Genomic DNA, 21454 nt, shown 5'->3' with positions numbered 1-21454 from the left:
AGATGACCCTATATTGTGGTGGTGGTAGTAGTTGTATTATTTGACATTTCTAGTCCCTACTTAAGCCATGGAGCCAGATGTTGAATTACTGACTTACCCAAATTTTTTATAATGGAAAGTTTTTATTCTATCTTTTCAATACTCCTCACTTTAAAAGGTCATGTGTATTGATACCCCCAACACCTCAGTATACGATTTTGATTCAGCTTTTAGTTTCCTTATAGCAAAATGCTTCAAATCCCATCTGTTGAGTCGCAAAATGCACTCATAGTTGTATTAGAGACTGGAAAATATGGCTAGTTTTGCAAACTAAAGGAAGCAAAATCCTCTCAGCAGAGCTGAGTACTTCTCTGAGAGTGGTAAATTAGCATGGCTGAGCTGTGGGCTGCTGGATCAAAGACCTTTGCTTCAGCTAGTGGCTGAGACAGGGTCATGTCAGCCCTGGCGGAAACTAAAGATTGCATTCAGGGAGTCTGTTTTTTTCCCAAGTGGTCGGGGTGCTAGAATGCATCACGTGCCTTGAAAACCTTTAAGCTGAGCTACTCATGTCCACAGGCATGGGAAACTGAGGTGGAATCTAGTTCTGGGGACCACAAGATTGCAGGAAAAAGTTGGCCTCAGTGAATAACAGGAAATGCAAGGTTGGATGGCTGTTCCTCCCAAATAGCTTTAGGGACAAGAAAGGTGGGGGAAGCCAAAAATAAAAAATGTATTTTTTTTCCTCTAGAAAGAATCTAACTACTAAAGTTCAGTAAATTTTAAAATCATTGAGATGAAAGATTTTTAAAATGTTTCTGAGCACCTGTAGCTCACGTTGGCTTCAACTGGCATTGTGGGTGTTCAGCATCTCTAAAAATGGGGCCTCGAGCCTCCTAGTGTAAGTAGCTCAAAGCTCTGCTCAGCCAAGCAACTAGAGACCAAAAATGAACTGGATTCTTTAAGTGGAACTTGTCTTGATAGGGTTTGACATCAAACATTTCTTTGAATTCCTTGCTTCCATCTGCAGGCAGAAAACCACGTTACCCATTGTCCAGACTGACCCATAAGAAATTGAATTTTACAAGTTACTAAAGTATATCGTTATTTTGAAACACTTCTGTGAACACTACCGTCAGTTCTGCTGCCTCCTGTGGTTTTTAGCAGCAACACATCCTTTTACTAGCTCAAGCAACGACAAGCAGCTTTACAATAATTCAGCACCTCTAGTGGTTTGCAGCAGCACACCAGATTTCCATTTCTAATATGAAATGAATCCCTGAAACACCCGTAAATTAAAGCTGTAATTCCACCTCGGGGTTCTGGTGACATTGACAAATCACTTGAGCTTTGCTAACATGGTTTATGTCACCAGGGCCCCCGGAATGAAATTACAGCCTGATTCCGTAGCGCTTGGAGAGGTTTCCTTATTATTTAGCCAGTCCCATCTTGAACAGCCCTAATCATGTGTTGCAAAGCCCATGTAATGGCAGTGCACATTGGAAATAGGCACAGTTATATCATTTTGAGCTCAATGTGCTTTCCTAATTTCCTAGATCAAGAGAAAACTCCTTTTTGCTGTCCTGCTGTTTTGTCAGAGTAGGTCTGTCTGCCATTTGGAATCCTCTTTGACATTGCCCCAGTAACAAATTAAAACAGTGAGAATATTTTGTGACGATCACTGTCATTGTTCCCTGCAAAATCTCTCCCCTAGTGTCTGTCCACTAAATGGAACTGGGAAGAAAAATCATAACAAATGAACAGAAAAAGGTGCAAAATCAATATGTTCTACAGGTTCTCTAACAAATGTTGTAGCTAATCTAATGTGATTTCATTGTATGCTGCATGAAAAGTGCTAGAGTATGAACTGTAACTGCAAATCATTTTTAAGTAACTTAATGCAGCAGTGACAGAATATATGCAGTAACGTTGTAGCCATGTGATAAAAAAACCTTATACCTCTTGCAAGGGCCAACATTCTTGAGATAAAAGCAGTTCCTCATTAAGTGCTGTGAGGTGCCAAGTACTAGCCAAAGCATTTTACTTCTGTCGGTATCAAAGCTGTAGTCACAAACTCACACCCGTTGTCATTTTCAAAATCCAATTGATAGCTTTAACACAGAGACAGATTCCAGGAAGAAGTTACCTATAGTTTAAAAACTACAAAGAGAAATCCTTCTTCCGTGTACATGCTTGCAGAATAAACAATTATCTCTCCCCTTTTAATGAAACATAGCATCAGTCTTGCTCAGTGACAGCTACTGTATCAGCCATCAGAACACAATTCATATGGAAGTTAGTACTTGACACAACAGGAATAGTCTGTCCTCCTACGTATCTTCTGTGTGCCTCATTGAATCTTGCTTTAGCTTATCATTTTGAGATACACAGGATTTATTGGATACTGTATATTTTCCTGTCTTTTGTTATATTCTTGTTACCACGTGGGCCAAAGTAAAGCCAAAGCCCTCATCTTTAATATAGAGGTAAGCCCTGTGGAGAATGCAGGTCCCAGTTTGTGATCCTCCCCCTTAATCTGAATGCCTTTACAAATTACATCTGGCCTTTGAACTGCTGGCAAGTTGCCAAGTGTCCCTCAACTGTGGAAAGATTGGCCTCTTTCTTGTGGCTAATGCAAATGATTCTCTGTAGGTTAACATCCAGATATGATTTCAGAACAATGTAATATTTTGTATATTTGTACTAGGGCTGTCAAGCAATTAAAAAAATTAATCGTGATTAATCGCTATTTTAAACAATAATAGCATACAATTTATTTAAATATTTTTGGATGTTTTTTACATTTTCAAATATATTGATTTAAGTTACAACACAGAATACAAAATGTACAGTGCTCACTTTATATATATTTTTATTACAAATATTTGCACTGTAAAAAAACAAAAGAAATATTATTTTTCAATTACCTCATTAGAAGTACTGTAGTGCAATCTCTTGATCATGAAAGTCGAACTTACAAATGTAGACTTACGTACAAAAAAACCTGCATTCAAAAATAAAACAGTGTAAAACTTTAGGCCTACAAGTCCACTCAGTCCTACTTCTTGTTCAGCCAATCGCTCAGACAAACAAGTTTGTTTACATTTGCAGGAGATAATGCTGCCCGCTTCTTGTTTACAATGTTACTTGAAAGTGAGAACAGGCATTCTCCTGGCACTGTTGTAGCCGGCGTCACAAGATATTTATGTGCCAGATGCGCTAAAGATTCATATGTCCCTTCCTGCTTCAGCCACCATTCCAGGGGACATGCATCCATGCTGATGACGGGTTCTGCTTGATAACAGTCCAAAACAGTGCAGACTGACATATGTTCATTTTCATTATCTGAGTCAGATGCCACCAGCAGAAGGTTGATTTTCTTTTTTGGTGGTTCGGGTTCTGTAGTTTTCACATCGGAGCGTTGCTCTTTTAAGCCTTCTGAAAGCACCTCATCCCTCTCAAATTTTGGAAGGCACTTCAGAGTCTTAAACCTTGGGTCGAGTGCTGTAGTTATCTTTAGGAATCTTACGTTGGTACCTTCTTTGCGTTTTGTGAAATCTGCAGTGAAAGTGTTCCTAAAATGAACATGTGCTGGGTCATCATCCGAGCCTGCTATAACATGAAATATATGGCAGAATGCAGGTAAAACAGAGCAGGGGACATAAAATTCTCCCCCAAGGAGTTCAGTCACATATTTAATTAACGCATTTTTTTTTAACGAGCGTCCTCAGCATGGAAGCATGTCCTCTGGAATGGTGGCCGAAGCATCAAGGGACGTACGAATGTCTAACATATCTGGAACGTAAATACCTTGCAATGCCAGCTACAAAAGTGTCATGCAAATGCCTGTTCTCACTTTCTGGTGACATTGTAAATAAGAAGTGGGCAGCATTATCTCCTGTAAATGTAAACAAACTTTTTTGTCTTAGCAATTGGCTAAACAAGAAGTAGAACCAAGTGGACTTGTAGGCTCTGAAGTTTTATATTGTTTTGTTTTTGTACGCAGTTTTATGTAACAACAAAAAATCTACATTTGTAAGTTGCACTTTCATGACAGAGATTCCACTACAGAACTTGTATGAGGTGAATTGAAAAATACTGTTTCTTTTGCTTATCGTTTTTACTGTGCAGATATTTATAATCAAAAGTAATATACACTTTGATTTCAATTATAACACAGAATATAATATATATGAAAATGTAGAAAAACATCAAAAATATTTAATAAATTTCAAGTGGTATTCTATTGTTTAACAGTGCGATTAAAACTGATTAATCACGATTAATTTTTTTAACTGCGATTAATTTTTTGAGTTAATCCCATGAATTTACTGCGATTAATCAACAGCACTAATTTGTACATTGACATTTTTTTAAATTGCTCTGAATATGTAAAATATATCAAATATATAAAATACAACAAAGGAAATGTATAAACAGGCTTATGCAGACCCCATAATCCCTTTGAGGGGATGGCTTTAGCACATCATTACTTCAATGGTATAAATGTTGCTCCAAGAAGTTGTTTAACATAAAACCAAAGGGCTTGATTGTGCGAAACCAGTGTAAATCAGGAATAACTTCTCTGAAATCAATAGTTTCACCATTGGGGTAAGTGAAAGCAGAATGAAATCCAACATTTTTAAAGCTGCTGCCATAGAGTCATAGAAGGGACCACAAGGGTCATCTAGTCCAACCCCCTACTAAGATGCAGGATTTGTTGTGTCTAAACCATCCAAGACAGATGGTTATCCAGCCTCCTTTTGAAAAGCTGCGGTGAAGGAGATTTTATGACTTTCCTGGGCAATTTGTTCCATTGTCCTACTGTTCTTACAGTCGGGAAGTTTTTCCTAAAATATAATCTCAATGTGCTATGCTGTAGTTTGAACCCATTGTCTCTTGTCCTGCCCTCTGTGGCAAAAGAGAACATTTTTTCTTCATCTTTCAAGTATTGGAAGACTGCTATCATGTCTCCCCTTCATCTCCACTGTTCCAAACTAAATATACCCAATTCCTTTAGCCTTTGCTCATATGGCTTGGATTCCATCCCTTTGATCTTTTTTGTCACTCGCCTCTGGATCCTGTCCAGTTTCTCTACATCGTTTCTATACAGCAGTGACCAAAATTGGACACAGTACTCCAGCTGAGACCTAACCAGCGCCAAGTAGAGCAGTACTATCACCTCCTGTGATTTGCATGCTGTGCCTCAGTTAATGCAACCCAAAATTGCATTTGCTTTTTTTTTTCAAGAACATTGCATTGTTGCCTCACGTTGAGACTGTGATCCAACACAGCTCCCAGATCCTTCTCAGCAGTGCTGCTGCCAAACAAGTTATCCCCCATTCTGTATCTGTGCATTTGTTTTTTCTTCCCTAAGTGTAGCACCTTACATTTGTATTTGTTGAATTTTATTGTCTATAGTCCAGTTCTCCTATTTATCAAGATCCCTTTGAATTTTAACTTCATCCTCCAAAGTGCTTGCAACCCACCCCTAGCTTTGCATCTTCTGCAAATTTGATCAGTATGGTCTCTATTCCTACAGCCAGGTTATTAATAAAGATGTTAAATAACACTGGACCCAGAACAGATCCTTGTGGGACTCCACTTGAGACGTCCTTCCAATATGACATCATTCCATTAATAGTCTTTGTGGTTGTTTAACCCATTATGTATCTACTTAATGATAGTTCTGCTGAACCCACATTTCTCCAGCTTACTTATGAGAATGTCATGCGGGACTATGTCAAAAGCCATGCTAACGTCCAGGTATATTATGCCCACCACATTCCCCCTATCCACCAAACCAGTTTCTTTGTCAAAGAAGGCAGTCAAGCTGGTTTGGCATGATTTGTTCTTGGCAAATTCATGCCGGCTGCTAGTGATCACCCCTTCATCCTCCAGGTATTTGCAACTGGAATGTTTTATACATTGCTCGGTAGCTTCTGAGATATTGAGGTCAGGCTGACTGGTCTACAGTTCCCCGACTCCTCCTTTCCCCCCTTTTTAAAGATGGGCACTACATTAGCCCTACTCCAGTCTTCTGGGACCTCACCTGTCATCTATGAATTTGCAAATATCACCAGTGGCTCTGAGATTTCTTCAACTAATTCCTTCAGCACTCTGGGGTGAATAGCATCAGGCTATTCATTCATCATTTAGAATTCATTCAAATTAGTCAGAAAATCTCTGATGAGCTCTTTACTTATCCCAATCTGCATTCCTTCCCCTTTATTGTCCATGGCTCTGGGCAATCCTTCCTGCACGGAGAATCCAAGAAGCTTGACAAATTTTGTTTTGGCTTGCAGCAGGGTTTTCAAAGGAGTTTAAGGAAGTTAGGTGTGCAAATCTTACTGAAAGTCAATGGAAGTTGGGCACCTAACTCCTTTAAGCTCTTTTGAAAATCCCAGCCTCCACCATTTTCTGTGAGCTCTTAGGATGGTTTAGAAACTGACTGAACCAAAAGTGAAGCTTTCACAAGAAGCCATGGAAATTCCCTCCTCCCAAAGTAATTTCGACATGGTGCATGAATGTGCATCATCTTGAAGAGACCCACATGTCCTCCCTGCTTTTAAAGTGATGGCATTTTGTGTGTGTGCATATACATATATACTGTAGATATAACTAGAGAGTGCTACACAGAATAGCTGTGAGATTACACATCAGAAAGTTCTTTTGGCATGGTCAACAAACAGTAGTTTCAGTGGTTTGTGATATTAAAACTCTGAGATGAATGAGTTTGTGGCCTTATTCAAAAGTTCCTGTACTTACTATATTTGTATGATATTACAAAGTTATAAACAAAAAACATGTTTTTACTAAAAGTGTAGCGAGCACAACATATCCTTTTGCTTCTTATGTGTTTGTTTCGGTAAGAACCTCACAGCAACGTAGACAGACATACAAGATGTTTGAAATCAAAGTTTCAGAAACTAGGAACAATTCATTGTTGAGTGGCAAAACTGTGACATCAGAGACTACTTAATCACTATACAGTGGCATTTAGTTCATCGGTGTATAGCTATTTTAATTGGTTAAAATACCATGGAAAGTGGTCACAGTTTTTTCAATCACCTTTTAAAAAGACACATTTCATGGATATAATGTCACAACCATGAAATACAGCCCTCTGATGATACCATAGCCCTCAGATACAACTTTATTTGCCAGCTGGCAGTATGATTGTTGTGATAGCAATTAAATATATATTGATATGTAACATGCAATGGCTTATTTCTATTATAAAATGTATCTTCGTGAGGAAAGAGGTGAGGGGACACTACTTCTGCGTTATTCTGTCTTTCTTTCCAAGTGAAGATAAATGTTCTAGCAGAGATCAGTGCTCATGTTGTCTTCATTTATACAACATGGGCAGCTAATTGCCTCTGAGCAATCCTGTTGTTGAAATCATAGTAGATGATGTATAAAGTGTTGAAATAAAAATACCCTTTTAATATTATAAGCATTTTGACTGACAACCCATTTTCCACATCTTTAACGCTGCTGTTGTATAAACAGCACACACCAGTATAATAGCTCAGCTGTAGATAGGGCATCAGTCTTCACTTCCTAGGGGATGACTTGTCAGAACTCTCAACATGTTCATTACTATACTGCTCGTGTGTTCTGATGTCATCCTTAACTCACAAAGATAAATGCCACATCTAAAACGAGGCTATTAGATGCCCTCTCTGTCTCTATAACTGACCTTCCATAAACTAGAATATTGTCAGATTATGCCTTCATAGTGGTTTTTTCTCTGTCACTGCTGGAGGTGCACTATTATTCTGATAAATGTTGTAGTCGGCCACCAGTATGCACTTTCCATATTGGAATTGGCACAATTTAGAAATTTGCCATACTGTTTGAACTGCCACCACCTTTTAAAAAATCATAATATAAAAATAAACACGTCACTCAGAAAAAACACTGAATATTTCCTATTTACCTCACTGTTTCAGACTGTACAAATTCCTAAATATTAATTATAATTAAAACTAATCAGACGTTTGCAATCATGAAAGCTAATACGTTATACTTCATTGGCATATGTACACGGCCATGAACTATTCTCCAAATGCAATTTCAATACAATCCTATCTGTTTTTCTGACTTACCACCTTTCCACTGGGATCCAGGTATTCAACTCTTTGGTTTTACTGTCTTGTCTGTATTTCATCTTATTAAAATACAGTAAATTAAAAATTGTAATTTCCAATTACACAAAACACATATGCTTTAGAAAACAACGTAAAGAAATAAGTGCAAGATAAACTAAATGCTAATTCATCTGCTCTCATTTTGAAAGTAACATTTAATTTTTTAATGCATTAAAAGGGATATGTGTATGGAATAAAATGCCCCACCGTTCTTGGTTTGGCAGAATTAGGGCCTGATCTGTCAAGGTGCTGAGCACTGTCAGTTCTCATTGATATCAACAGCTTTGTAGAACGCTCGTTACCTTGCAGAATTGGGCCTTAAAGGACAGCCGTTATTCTTAATGACTTTCTGGCCAGACTTGATGGGAAACAAAAATTGAATATGTGTTATGTATGTTTAAAAATATTTTGCATTAGAAGTAGATTTTCATAACAAATTATAAGGTTCCAGTTTTTGCTCTGTTAATTCTGGGACACAATGTGACTTAAAGTCTGAAAGCAAATTATCACTGTTTAAAAATATTTTGTCACACCTACTGTCAGTGTAACATTTTATTTTATGTTAATGTGGCATCCATTAGAAAATCATGTAATGATGAAGAAAATGTTGTATGGAAGTTTAGAGAAGTGACTTTAATGAGTTATTATCTCTCACTCAGAATATTGGTAATATTTTTGCACTGTTTTAATGTATTCTGAGTAGAAATACAGGCGCTAGTCAAACTAGATCATCGAGCAGATTCCTCTGGGAGACATGGCAGGATATAGTCCCCTGAGAGATGATGCATAAGATTAAGCTGATATTATATTAGCATAAAATATAAAACATATTGAAGTATAAAATACTTGAAATATATTAGCTATCTCATATCTGATAGGCCCTCTAATGGGGCCTGTATCCTGCCCTAGCACTAAGAGGATTGACTGGATGATCTAGGAGGTATTCTGACTACTATAATTTTATATAGTGCATATCACCTCCCCCAGCATTTAAATACTCCCACTTCTCGGGTGGGAATATAGCTAGGGTGAAATCCTGGCACAAATGAAGTTGATAGAAAAACTCCCATTCGCTTCATTGGAACTAGGATTTCACCCCAGAGATGCGCACGTCACTACACAATATTTAAGCACATGGGCACCGATTCTGCAAATATTTGTATGCACATGCTTAGCTTTACTACTGTGGGTAGTGTCATTGAAATCAGTAGAGCTACTCACAATAGCAGAGTTAAGCATATGCGAAAGTGTTTGCAGGATCAGGGCCACAAAGAGTAAAGAATACTGTGTCCAGTTGAGAAGTTGCCTTACCTTGCTTTCCTACTGTACTTAATAAACACTACTGTCATTGACACTTCTTAGTAATTGACAAGAGGCTTTTTCCTGGCCATGTCAATTTAGCATAGTAGTAGTAGTTACAAAAAGAAAGACATTAAATATGACCCTTTTGAATTCATTGCATAGAAGCTCTATTAATATAGTGCTGTGGTAGAGAATTTCAGCCCACAAAAGTCATCCCCCTTGCACAAAGGTTTTATTTTGTTACACTCTGCATGCTTTAATGCCTGGCAATGTCTTTGCAAACTGCAGTGTGGCTGACTTATGGTTGCTGTGGGAACTATAACTTTGAATTTCCTGGCTTTTGTGCATGTGAAATCTCAACCATAATGTTACATTCATGCAACCTCTTTGCATTTCATTTCCTCAAGCAGATGATAGGAGCATCATTCCTCCCCCTCCCCCCCCCCCCAAACAGTGTTTAAAAACTGAACAGAAAGTAGCATATTGCTTCTATTTTGTAATGTTTATAACTTTATCTTTTTTACATGAAATGAACCAAATTCTCTTCTAGTCATTATTTTTATAGCATGCCCATTGCCATGGTATCTGGACCTAGGTGCCACATTTGGGTTACTGAAGCAGATAATTAGCATCTGAAAATTTTCTGAAATGTTAAAAATCCACTTGTCTTCATTCTGATATCTCAAAAATGGTGAAAGAGAACTTTATCCAACTTCCCAGAAATTCACTTGTGTGCTAAGAAAAAGTCAGAGAAATATCGGCTTGGAGATAATTTTTTTTTCCAGATAGCCAGAAAAGGTACTTCAGATGAAAGTATCCAAGTTTTAATTTAACGGATGCAATGCTCAGATTACCTTTTGGGAGCCTGGAGACTGTGAAATACATTTCCCTCAAATTGTTTTCCCTTATCCTGGTTAAGCAGGGCCAGATCCAAATGTGAACTTCTTCAAAGTTCAGTAGGTAGAAAATGAAAGAAAAGTTCGATGGGACAATCACCATTTAGGATTTATCAATATCCTTCCATCACACATTTCTTAGAGGAGATTTTAGGTTCATCTGGTTTTTGTACATTGCAAATTGTAGGGCTGTGAAACCCAGGCAGGGGGATAGTTTCAGAGTCCAAGCTCCAGCCCAAACCTGTACATCTACACAGCTGTGTTTAGTACTGTAGCGTGAGTCCGGGTCTGAAGTTGGAGGCTCTGAGATTTGCTACCATGGTTTTAAAACGCAGTGTACATATACCCTAAGTGGCCAGATTCACTACTGGGTCTCTACACTGGCATAAAAAAGCATAGACCCTAGCAGAGTCCTCTGAGTATGGAAACTTTACCAGGAGAGGAGGCTGTGTCAGTGGAAAATGCTGCGTCCTCTCCTCTACCCTGGGTTTCACATGGGGCTATTGCTAATCACAGAGGTGGGTGGTAATCACTAGGCATGTGCAGGGCAGCCAAGGTATGAACTGATGAAGGGGCTCATGCAAAGCACCTTGAAGTTAATGAAAGGACTCCCATTGACTTCACTGGGCTTTGACTGAGGCCATATGTGCATCCTTTGAACAACCTTCAGCAGCAGAGCTCCTGTAGAGTTCCAGCTGCAATTTACACTTGCCGGCCGACAGCACAAGCATCAAGGGGGGAGATGATGTGGCAACACTTGTAGGGCACAAGCATCCTGGCTGGTGCTGAGAAGGACAATTATGCCTCACGCCACCAACATTAGTGAACTGCTCAATAAACTTACTGATGGTATCAATAGTACAAACATGCTTAACAATAAAAAAATATTTTGCAAACATTAACTGTTTCATTGCTGAGATAACAGAGATGATGTGGGGTTTATTCTGTCCTTTGCTCTTGTAGACTTGTTTCACAGGTATTCTTTTATAGTTTGTTTTAGTTCTTTTTGCTCGAGCGCATAGCTGCACTCAGCACCTTCATTTCAGCAGGAAATGACTATTACAGCAGTGTGAAACCACCTCCATTGCTTACCCACATTCATCTAGTCAATGCAAAGTTGCATTGTTTGTGTGAGTGTCCATCCATAAATGATTGTATAAACTCAGGCTGAGGAAAATACACACACAACTGGATGATCCTTGAAGAAATTGAGTGCACTAAATATAAAGGAAACCAGAGGAATGGAGATAGCAATAACAGCACTGCTACTCTTGAGTGCATACTTGTTTCAGCTTTCATGCTGGTCATTAGAAAATAAGAAGCTTTGTAACAAGGTTTTTTATATAGTCAGTGAAAAGTATTCACCATTGAGCACGTGAAACATTTTATAAACACAGTGAAAATAGACTTCCCAAACCTTTTATTCATGATCTCATGGTTTTGTCATTCTGTGGAAGTAAAAATATTGACATTTACCAGACTGTTTGTTCCAGCTTTCTGATCTCCTGCAGTTTATTTTTATAACAACCTTATTGATGGGCCTCTTACCCAGCTCTCTAGGTTTAACTGAGTTGAGTCGATTTGTTACCAGGGCTTCAAGTAGCTGTTACAGAACAAGCAAGACATCCTAATAAAGCTGTAAACATGTTTACTCAAACGTGGTATTGATTTTACTTGGAGAGGGAGAAGCTAGTGCTTAGCATGGTGTCAGGGTGGATGAATTTAACTGCAGTTCTTCATTGTCATCTGTCATGGTTGTGAAACACTAAGTAAAGCCCCGAGAGGATAATTAGAATTGCTAGAAATTTAGCCCCTAAAATCAGTTAACCACTTGGGATTTTTGTAGTTTAATTAGTTTTTTATTAAAACTTTCCTCTAGTGGTATAATCAGAAAGGCACTTCTAAGGTGCTTTTCAGCTACAGTGAGAATTCAAGGTTGTCACTTGTTAGATCCACGTTTTAAACAAATGATTTTGTTGAGAGGGATGAGTAACTTTTTTTCTTTCACTTGTAATTAGCCTAGCACTAGTTTTGTCTTACACATTGTAACAATGTGCCAAGCTGCACTGCTAAAATTCCACCTGTGTTGCCTGATCTAATTGATTGTGCATTGATTGATTAAGAATTCCCAATTGATTCCCTCAGATTAACACTCTGAGGTTTGACAGGTTTCAGTTCCAAGATTAGACCCAGAGTTATTAGAGTTAGGGTTAAATTGGAAACCCCAATGCAATTGCAACACACACACTTAGGAAAAAACTTTTGAATTTGAAATAGTTTTATTAACACAATTAGAAAACACACAAAAGTTCCGAGCCAAACAAGAATGTAACAAGTATCAGAGGGGTAGCGGTGTTAGTCTGAATCTGTAAAAAGCAACAGAGGGTCCTGTGGCACCTTTAAGACTAACAGAAGTATTGGAGCATAAGCTTTCGTGGGTGAATGCCCACTTCATCAGACGCAAGTGTAACAGTAATCCAATAGTAATTTTACATTCAGCATCATGTCATACGCATACTCTCACAATTCTTGTGGAGACCTAGGGCAAGGAGACAGGTGGTGGCCCACGAGGTCCTAACCTGGTTCATGAGGTCCTAACCTATTTGTGGCATGCCAAAAGACTCCGGTGATCAAGGTCTTGCTGGTCTAAGCCATGGTTAGCCCTATTGCAGTATCTGATGGCTGCAATGAATATTCATGTGAGCATTTGAGCTCCTTTGCCTGTAACTAACTTCCTCCCCGTCATATTATTGGGGTATCCTTATTCTATACGTTAGTATATTAATTACCTTAAACGTATACATCCATTGGTTATTATAGCAATCCTGCAGTTAAGCATTTTCTAATTTTCCTATCCTAAAATACCCAAACTGGTATCCACTGACTTTTTGCAGTTACTTGTCAGCATTTGATACAGACTTCTAGTAGAACTGTTTATTGCAAAATTATATCTTATGACTGAGGATCACTGTTGGTCAATTTACTTATGCTAAGGTTTATAGGCCTAATTTCCTTCTACTAAATGCTTAAGCTAGTATCTTACAGGTTTGTGCCTGTAGGCTTCTTGTATTACTGCCTTATACCTACATCTTACTTTTAGGCTTAAAAGTTAACTTTAAACCTATACTTTAACCCATAGACGATACCTTTAATCAAAAATGTTTCTATTTAGAATAGCCGACCATCAGTTTGATAGATGGGCAGGGCTTCTGGCTTACCCCAGTTCTTGGCTGTAATATCCACCATCTGCCACAGAAATAAAAAAGGAGGAGAACCACAGCATGTCTAAGTACAGTTGTTCAGCGACTATGTTGCAGAAACATCTGATGCCAATGTCTTTTTCAGAATCTAGGTTGGCTGGCTGATTTCTTGGCACCAGCTTTGCTAACCACCTGATCACAATTGACCAGATTTGTGTTACCATAACATTATCCCACGCCAGTAGCACTAAAAGACTTACAGAAAAACGCAGTGGTATTAGCTAAAAGATTGTAAATGGTTTGATGCTAGAGTACTACTTCCTTAAAACTACATCCTCCCTAATTGTTTTTGCCATTACTGGCCTGAATGGCTAGTGAAATCATATAAGAATAGATTTGTATTTTAGATTGATTTGGAGGTGGAGAAATGTCTGGGAGGATCAGGATGCAGACACTTTTTTTAAGGATCATGTTGCTCTGGCTTAGGGTTTGTTAGTCTTCCAGTTGACACATTTGATAACTGCTTTTTCTGTCTACCTTTTTTTATTTAAAGGAAAAAATTCATTTTGCTTTGGGCATTTTATTAAAGTTTGCACGGTGCAAGGAGGAATAAATGTGACATACTGGTGGGGGAACCCATCTTTAAAAAAAAAAAAAAAAAGTATTCTTATAAGAATGGCAGCCCAGGAGCTCCCTGTCGGAGACTTTAAGCCAGTTTCCAGCCAACTTTAGTAATGAACAGTCATTAAAATTAAGAGTCAAGTTTACAATTTGAAATGAAACATTTGGCTTTCAATATAAGCTGGTTTTAAGTGTTGTTAAACCATTACTAAAGCAGAGCAAAACCTTTAAAATCTCCGCTATTGCTGATGTCATTGCACTAGCACTAGACCCTTAGTCAGAGACGTCAGTGGTAATTTTGGAACAAAACCTTTTTAAAATACATTGATTATAGTGACAATTGCTCCTGACACTGTGGGTCTGGAACTTCCGTATAGCTGACCACAGTAAAATTAATGCAGTTTTCCTTTAATGATGCTGAAGTTCAGTTCTGCTCTCAAAAGTAACTAAGTAAAAACAGCTCCTACTCCCTGAGTCTTTTCAGAGTTGTATTAATAAAGCTGTGAGGGAGTGAACTGGATTTTAGTCCTGCTTGTGATCATCAAGAGTATGGTTTTCTAGGTTCCAGTCAGTTACACCCATGCAAAACCATTTGATGTCAGTTGGCAGTATGACGTCACAGGTGTCACTGAGGGCATAAATGGTAGACAATAATATTATGCTGGTTCCATTGAGGGCCTAATTTGGCCTGCAGAAGCTTTGTCTGATGACGATGTGCCAGGAGGAAAGAAACCAATTTGACTTTCATATCCCATGTTGAGTCTGCAGGGCTGGCAGTTAGAAAAACTGTCTTAATACTTGTAAAACTGAGTACAGACAGCATGGAAATCATTGAGAGACAATAAAGATAGTACTCAGTGATACCAGAGACACTTTTCAGAGCCAAACTGCATTTTAGTTCCTGGGTAGATAGAAGCCCTGCAATTCTCTTTAGGAAATAAAATTGGGCCGATAATAGTTGTTGATGTTTTCCCATAACCATTTCCATTGGCTGAGAATTTGTACACGTCTTTGGTTTGTTTTATACCTTATAAGGTACAAAATTTGGTTTTTCAAACACCATTTTATTGGACACAATTCCAACTGAGTTGTTGTAATGAATAAGGGCAAGATTGTTACTTGTTCAACATGTCTGTGTGGGTGTGGTGGGGGGAAGGAGGGGCGCAGGGGAAAAGGCACCTCTTACTTCCCTGCACAAGCTACCCAGATCATTGGTTATATTATGGGAGGCAGAGCAATCACCATGGATCTGCTATTCCCACCTCCTCCACACACACAAACAGAGGTGATAGAGCAGGGGCAGGCAATGAGTGGGGCCTTGACTCTGGTTCTTCCCCCAACACTCTGTTCACCAGAGGTTTGTATTAAAGCGTGCTATGTATCCATGTGTTTGGACTCTGGAAAAATACTACTGGCAACATCATCTGCACAGTGGCGCTGCAACATTTTTAATAGTGGGGGTGCTGAAAGCCAGCCCCCTTACTCCTGTTCGTGCCTCCCCCCTGCCCAAAGCTGAGGCTGAGAGCAGGGCTGTGTCTCGGGGGCGGGGGGAGGGACCCAGACAGAGGTAAGGGGGGCCGGGGCTGTGGCGACTGCTGGGGGCGGGTGTGGGGCCAGAAGCAGAGCCCCGTGCAGGGGTCGGCAGCCGGGACCCCACATGTGGGGCCCTGGGAGTGGAGCCCTGGGAGTGGAGGCATGTGAGCAGGAGGTGGGGCTGGGCGTGGGGCCCCAAGCACTGGGCCAGCGGCCGGGGCCGGTAGCCAGGAAGTGGAGTCCTGGGCAGCGGGCCAGGAGCGGGGCCCCAAGCACTGGGCCAGCGGCCGGGGCCGGTAGCCAGGAAGTGGAGTCCTGGGCAGCGGGCCAGGAGCAGGGCCCCGGGCACAGAGCAAGCAGCTGGGGAGCAGGGCCAGCCCCCGGGACCCGAGCCGGGGAGTGGAGCCCTGGGCGTGGGACCAGTGGCCCCCCCTAAAACCTGGGGGTGCTGCAGCACGCTCCGCATCCCTACTTCCTGCACCTATCATCTGCAAAATAAGTCTAAACAATATTTAGACAAAGCTGCATTATATTCCCTAAGGCTGATTTGATAGAATATACAAGGCCAGATTCTCAGGTCTAGCTGAGCTTCTCTTGATTAAGGAGTTGTGCCACCTTTGCACTGCACTGATCGTGAGGGCAGCCAAGAAACCGGCTCTGCCCCAGCATAAGTTAGAATAGCTGCTAGCGCCTTAGAGGCCAGTCCCATGACCCAGCATCACAGAAGGATAACCATGCCCATTATGCCCATGTGGGACTAAGAGCAAGTGACACATAGTCAATACATAGGGGATGGAGTGAGGCTGAGGATACGGGCCAAAGCTGGAGTCATGCTGGAATGCCCCCCATGCTGGCACTTTTGGGGGGAACGAATGGCGTTCCAGTACTATCACATACTGGAAGTGCGTTCTTGCACTTCCTTTTCTGAAGCACTGGATAGGTCCCACAGTATTTGCAGTACAGAATGATTCACACTGGAGAACCCAAGCCCAGAATTATATTTGAATTTGATTGCCTTTTATTGAGTATACTTAAAAGGCCACTCTGCAGCTAAAGCAGTCTGCCTGACTGAGTTCTTTGTTTTTCTACTAAACCAAGAGTGCTTTCTGGTGTTTCCCTAGGGTCTACTTTGCTAACTGCCTATGTTTAGTATGTGCTATACTTATATGCTTGTGATTTATCTGTTTGCATTATTACTTGATGCGATATTACTTCTGATGCCGCTACAATCTCCTTTGTAAATCCTGTAAAAAATAAATAATTTTTAAAAGAAACTTTCAAGATTAGATATTAATCTGGGGCAAACTTTCCACAGCAGATTCTACATGTTACACAAGTAGCAGCTGAACTAGGACCTTGAGTCTGCTCTCACTTACTTCAATGTGAATCAGGAGTAGCTCCATTGAAGTCAGTGGAAATAGACTGGTCTAAAACTGTGGTAAGCTGAAAGGCAGTCAGGACCTAAAGGTAGTTCATATTAAATGATATTTCATTTCTTAAGATCCTTCACATACCTTGATTTCCTTATTTTCATAAATATTCAGAGTATTGACCAGCAACCAAGAGCATGATTTTCTTCTTTATATAAAGCCCTTTCTGGACTCATGCTCTTTACAAAGCTGAGAGTTGTCTGTGTTTTTGGAAGCCTGCACAATACATCTCTTAGACTTACTGATTTAGAAATGGACATTCTTAATTGCCTAATTTTACATATGGACATACTAGCACTCAAGTTTTAACCACCCAGAAACTCACTGGCAAGCTCATGTCTCCCAGGCAGTTCAGCTGTAGTGACTGACATTCTCTGTGTATCCAGGAAGGGTTCCACTAAGAATACAAGAAAGCAGACTATTTTCATCGCATTATTCAGAAACCATCTGATTTCTACCAGACATGTTTTTTCAACTTCAGAACTATTATCCAAACCTGGTTGCTGGACGGACCCTCCTGCCGCCAGTCAGGGGGTATGTCAGCCTCAGACTGCCATGGCTGACGGTGCTCATGGCACAATTCCTCTTCACTTGTTAAGGCTCTCGTCCTTATGTATTGAAGACTTCTGACTCTCACTTATGTTTATGGCCTCAGAGTTTGTCAGTGAAGTCATATCTGTGAAACAGTAGCTAACTTACAGCTCAGGTTTCCCTGGAAAAATACTGATTTTAAAACACACCCAGAATCTTTTGTGGTTGTCAAGCTGTCAACCAAAACACCTACTTTCCGGCATCTCACGCATTCCATTGGAAAATCTGTGGTATTTGACTAATTGAACCTGTGGCTTTTATATAAAAATACCTGCTTTTTTCCATGTCAGTGGAATTTAGAGATGACGTTGAGGATCAGTTAAGCCTTTTTTCACTGTTGGTTATGACGGGGAGAGGTTAGAACCAACTTAGTCATAGACAGAGGTCTTTTTGGCTCATTGGTATTGTCCACGGTTCTTGAGATTTTTTGTGTTTCATGTTTTATGTGATTTTTGTATTATAGATTGATCTCTAAATTACTAACAGGCGTTATTACACAAGATAGAATGTTTTTATTGTGTTCTAAAATAGGGTTGAACATCCCACGAGGAGTAAATATTTAAAGGTGGAATACAGGTTAAATGAAAATAATCTTCCTTTAGGGCTTTAAAGTATTGCAATAAAATGTAGGTGGTTTATTTTAATAGTAACCAAGCTGAATATAGAAAACATATAGGGTTCTGTCAAAAGAGAACTAGTGGAATGTGTCATTCTCTTTGAACCAGAATTTCTGATAAGTTGGTAGATGGTAGATTTGAGCTACTTTTATGAGATGTGATTTGAGACTAATCTTGCACTGTCAAAACACAGAGGCAGCCTGAATGTGACATGGGGACTTTAAAGGGTGAAAATGGAGGTCAAGAATAAAAGGATGGGAGAAAGCCTTACAGAATCTGTTTGGGCTTTCCTTAATTCTAGACTTGACTGGCTGAGGGTGGTTTTGCTCCTGTGGTTGGATGGGAAAGGGAGAACCCAACCTGTGATGTCTGAGATGCGTTTAAAAAAAGGTTAAACTACTTGGTAAGAGTAGAAAATGTTTACCAAATATTGTGGGGTTGGTTCTGATTAATTATTGAATTTATTTCTTCCCATTTCAAGCCCTGTTGAACTCTAGTTTTCAAATGTATTTTCTTTCCTATCTGCAGTAAGTATTGTCAACCTGTTAACCGTGGTGTTGCTTTGTGCAGATGCATGTATGCAGATCAAGGACAAGAGTTTCCAAAATGAAGCTGGGATTTTCAAAGGACCTAAGGGAGTTATTCACCTAACTCCCACTGGCGCCTTGCTCTTTTAGGCTCCTTTGAAAAACCCCAGCCAAGGAGATTAAAATTAGGCTTTTGAGTCCACATAGAGGCACTTAAACAGGTGGACCTGATTTTCAAAAGTGCTGAACTCCTATTGCTTTCAGGTTTTGTAGGCAGTGGTTATGGTAGTTGGTAGCCATTGGTAGCTAGATAAGTGTCCTGATTTTTCAAAAGTGCTGACTGGTCAACATTCTGGAAAATGGGGCCACTTATTTAGATGCCTACGTTCAGACTTCAGAGTTCAATTTAAAGCACCCAGTTTTTAAAATCTTGATTCCTCTTTCCCTAATGAGTAGGGAACAACAGTTGCCATCTGAATTTTCTAATCAATTTAAAATTTCTCATTTGATTTTGCTTTGGACAGTTACATCTATGAATCAAGTTAACATTTATGTTCTTAAGCAGTTTGCTTTCTTAAAAGGAACACATTGTCCAGAGGTAAGTTGATGGGCCTGTAAATGTAGCCGATATGAAAAGCAGAAACTCTCTCCAACATGAAGAGTTGCTTCTACTTTTTGAAATGGGATTAGAGGTACCAGCAGCTCCCTCTGAAAGAGTGTTGTGAGTGTGATCCTTTTTGTTTGAAGTCACTAATAAAAAAAACAACCTTGATAGTTATACCATTTGCTTGAAGCCACCAGGTGGAAGCTTTAAATAAAATAAGTAAGACCCCAGTTCAGCAAGTTACTTAAGCATGGGCCTGAGTTTAAATTTAACTTCAGTGGGATTACTAATATGCTTAGAATTAGGCATATGTTAAGTGCTTTGTCAAATTAGGGACTATATGATATACTCAAAATCTAACTCTCTTCTTCACTCTCTCTCCATTCTTTTGTTCTGTAGGCTTTCTCTCTCAGCTCGTCTATGATCGACCGCTGACAGAGTGCATCCGAGCTGGACATTATGCAGCCAACGTGATCATAAAGCGTTCTGGTTGTACTTTCCCAGAAAAGCCTGACTTCCACTGATACCAATGAATCGGAGGGATCAAGAGAAACTCTTATGTTTATGGGATTGCTGCCTAAATATTTCCTACTTCCCCTTCCTCACCCTCCCAATTACCTGCATCAAGGCTTCTGTACTTCTGTTCACTTTATGCTATACAAAACATATATTGCTATGGTATTTTCCTATTCATACCACCAGAATGTTTCAGTAGTCTTAATTTAGGGATTACAGTGCTATGTGAAGCTTATTCTCTCATCAATGTGGAAAAGTTGTATTATTTACACAGGTTATAAGAGAAATCTCATGTAGATGCCACAGCTGATTAACTCTGTTAAAACACTTCTACAAAAACCTCTAGATTGTGTTTCACCATGGCCAAATCCTGCTCATCTTATTCATGTGTAAAATCAGCAGGCCTGACATTCATCTCACAATGGTGTAAATCAATAATAACTCTTCCTAAATCAATTGTGATTGTCTAGTGTTAAAAGTAGTGCAAGTTTGAAGAGAATCAGGCCCAACATGCAAGATCTGGCCCGGAGGGCTCAGTCCTGCTCCCACTTAAGTTAATAGATGTTTTTCCAGGAATTCAAAGGCCTCATCCAAAGTCCATTTTTAAGTCCATTATTAAGAGTCTTTCCATTGATGTCTGTGGGTTTGGATCAGGCAGTATTTTCGAGCAGGATCTGACCCTTAATTTGTAAATTCCTGTGCATCTATCAGACTGGCCACTCTCCGTGCTTTCGAGGCAGAGACATGATCTCATGATAGGATCTAGCTGTACATTTTATATCTGTCTCCTCAGTGTAAGCTTTTTAAAGGCTGTTTTAAATTAATATACAAACACATGGTGAAAATGAGGTACAGAAATATTTATGCAGGCTGTCTTGTCAGGATATGCCAAATGGAATCTCTTAAACGCACACTTTTAAACTTGTAATTTACTTTGGATAATTAAACAATATGCCGGATTTTATTTGTATTACAGTATTCAAAAGAGACTGTCTGACACTTGCCTTCATTACTTTGCTATGTAATTTGATACTGATGAATAAAAAATTGTCATATAGTAATTCCCTGGCCTTTTGTTGCCAAGAGCACAGTGAGAGTAATGCAGTGTGCGTCCAACCTTCCTGCACAGGCCTTATTAAACCAGGGGCCAGGAAGCAGGTGCTCAACCCACATTATATGATGGAGCTTGAGATTTTATTTGCAACTTTAAGTGTCCAGGCTGACACTGGGTTCAGTCTCAGGAATGTGCTCAGCATTAAGGAAGGAAGTGGTTGTGCATTTTCTCATCTGTGTAGTGTTCTCACCACAGAAGAGATGAGAAGTTAGCAGCTAAGATTCAATGAACCACCAAAGGGCGTCACAAACAGATGCAGTCTTGCATTCTCCTGAGCCCAGAGACCTACTCTCTGCTAGCACATGCTGGGGTGCTACACACCCCAAAGAGAGTGAGGAGGCAAGACCATGATCCTGTGCATGGGCCAAAGG

At 39.7% G+C, this 21454-nt stretch overlaps 1 protein-coding gene across 3 annotated transcripts in view; it reads left to right on the top strand.

Annotated features, from left to right (window-relative positions):
* Positions 1-21022, top strand: part of ADK (adenosine kinase) — a 568039-nt gene extending 547017 nt beyond the window's left edge. For all 3 annotated transcript variants that reach the window (XM_065407400.1, XM_065407398.1, XM_065407399.1), the window contains one exon: positions 19853-21022. In XM_065407400.1, the coding sequence (XP_065263472.1) occupies positions 19853-19977 (125 nt within the window). In that variant the 3' untranslated portion in view covers positions 19978-21022. The remainder of the gene's footprint in view (positions 1-19852) is intronic.
* The last annotated feature ends 432 nt before the right edge of the window (positions 21023-21454 follow it).

This window comes from Emys orbicularis, chromosome 7 (genome assembly GCF_028017835.1).
Source record: "Emys orbicularis isolate rEmyOrb1 chromosome 7, rEmyOrb1.hap1, whole genome shotgun sequence".
Classification (NCBI taxonomy): Eukaryota; Metazoa; Chordata; order Testudines; family Emydidae; genus Emys; species Emys orbicularis.
Note: the sequence above shows the minus strand (reverse complement) of the source record. Positions and strands in the feature narration are given on the sequence as shown.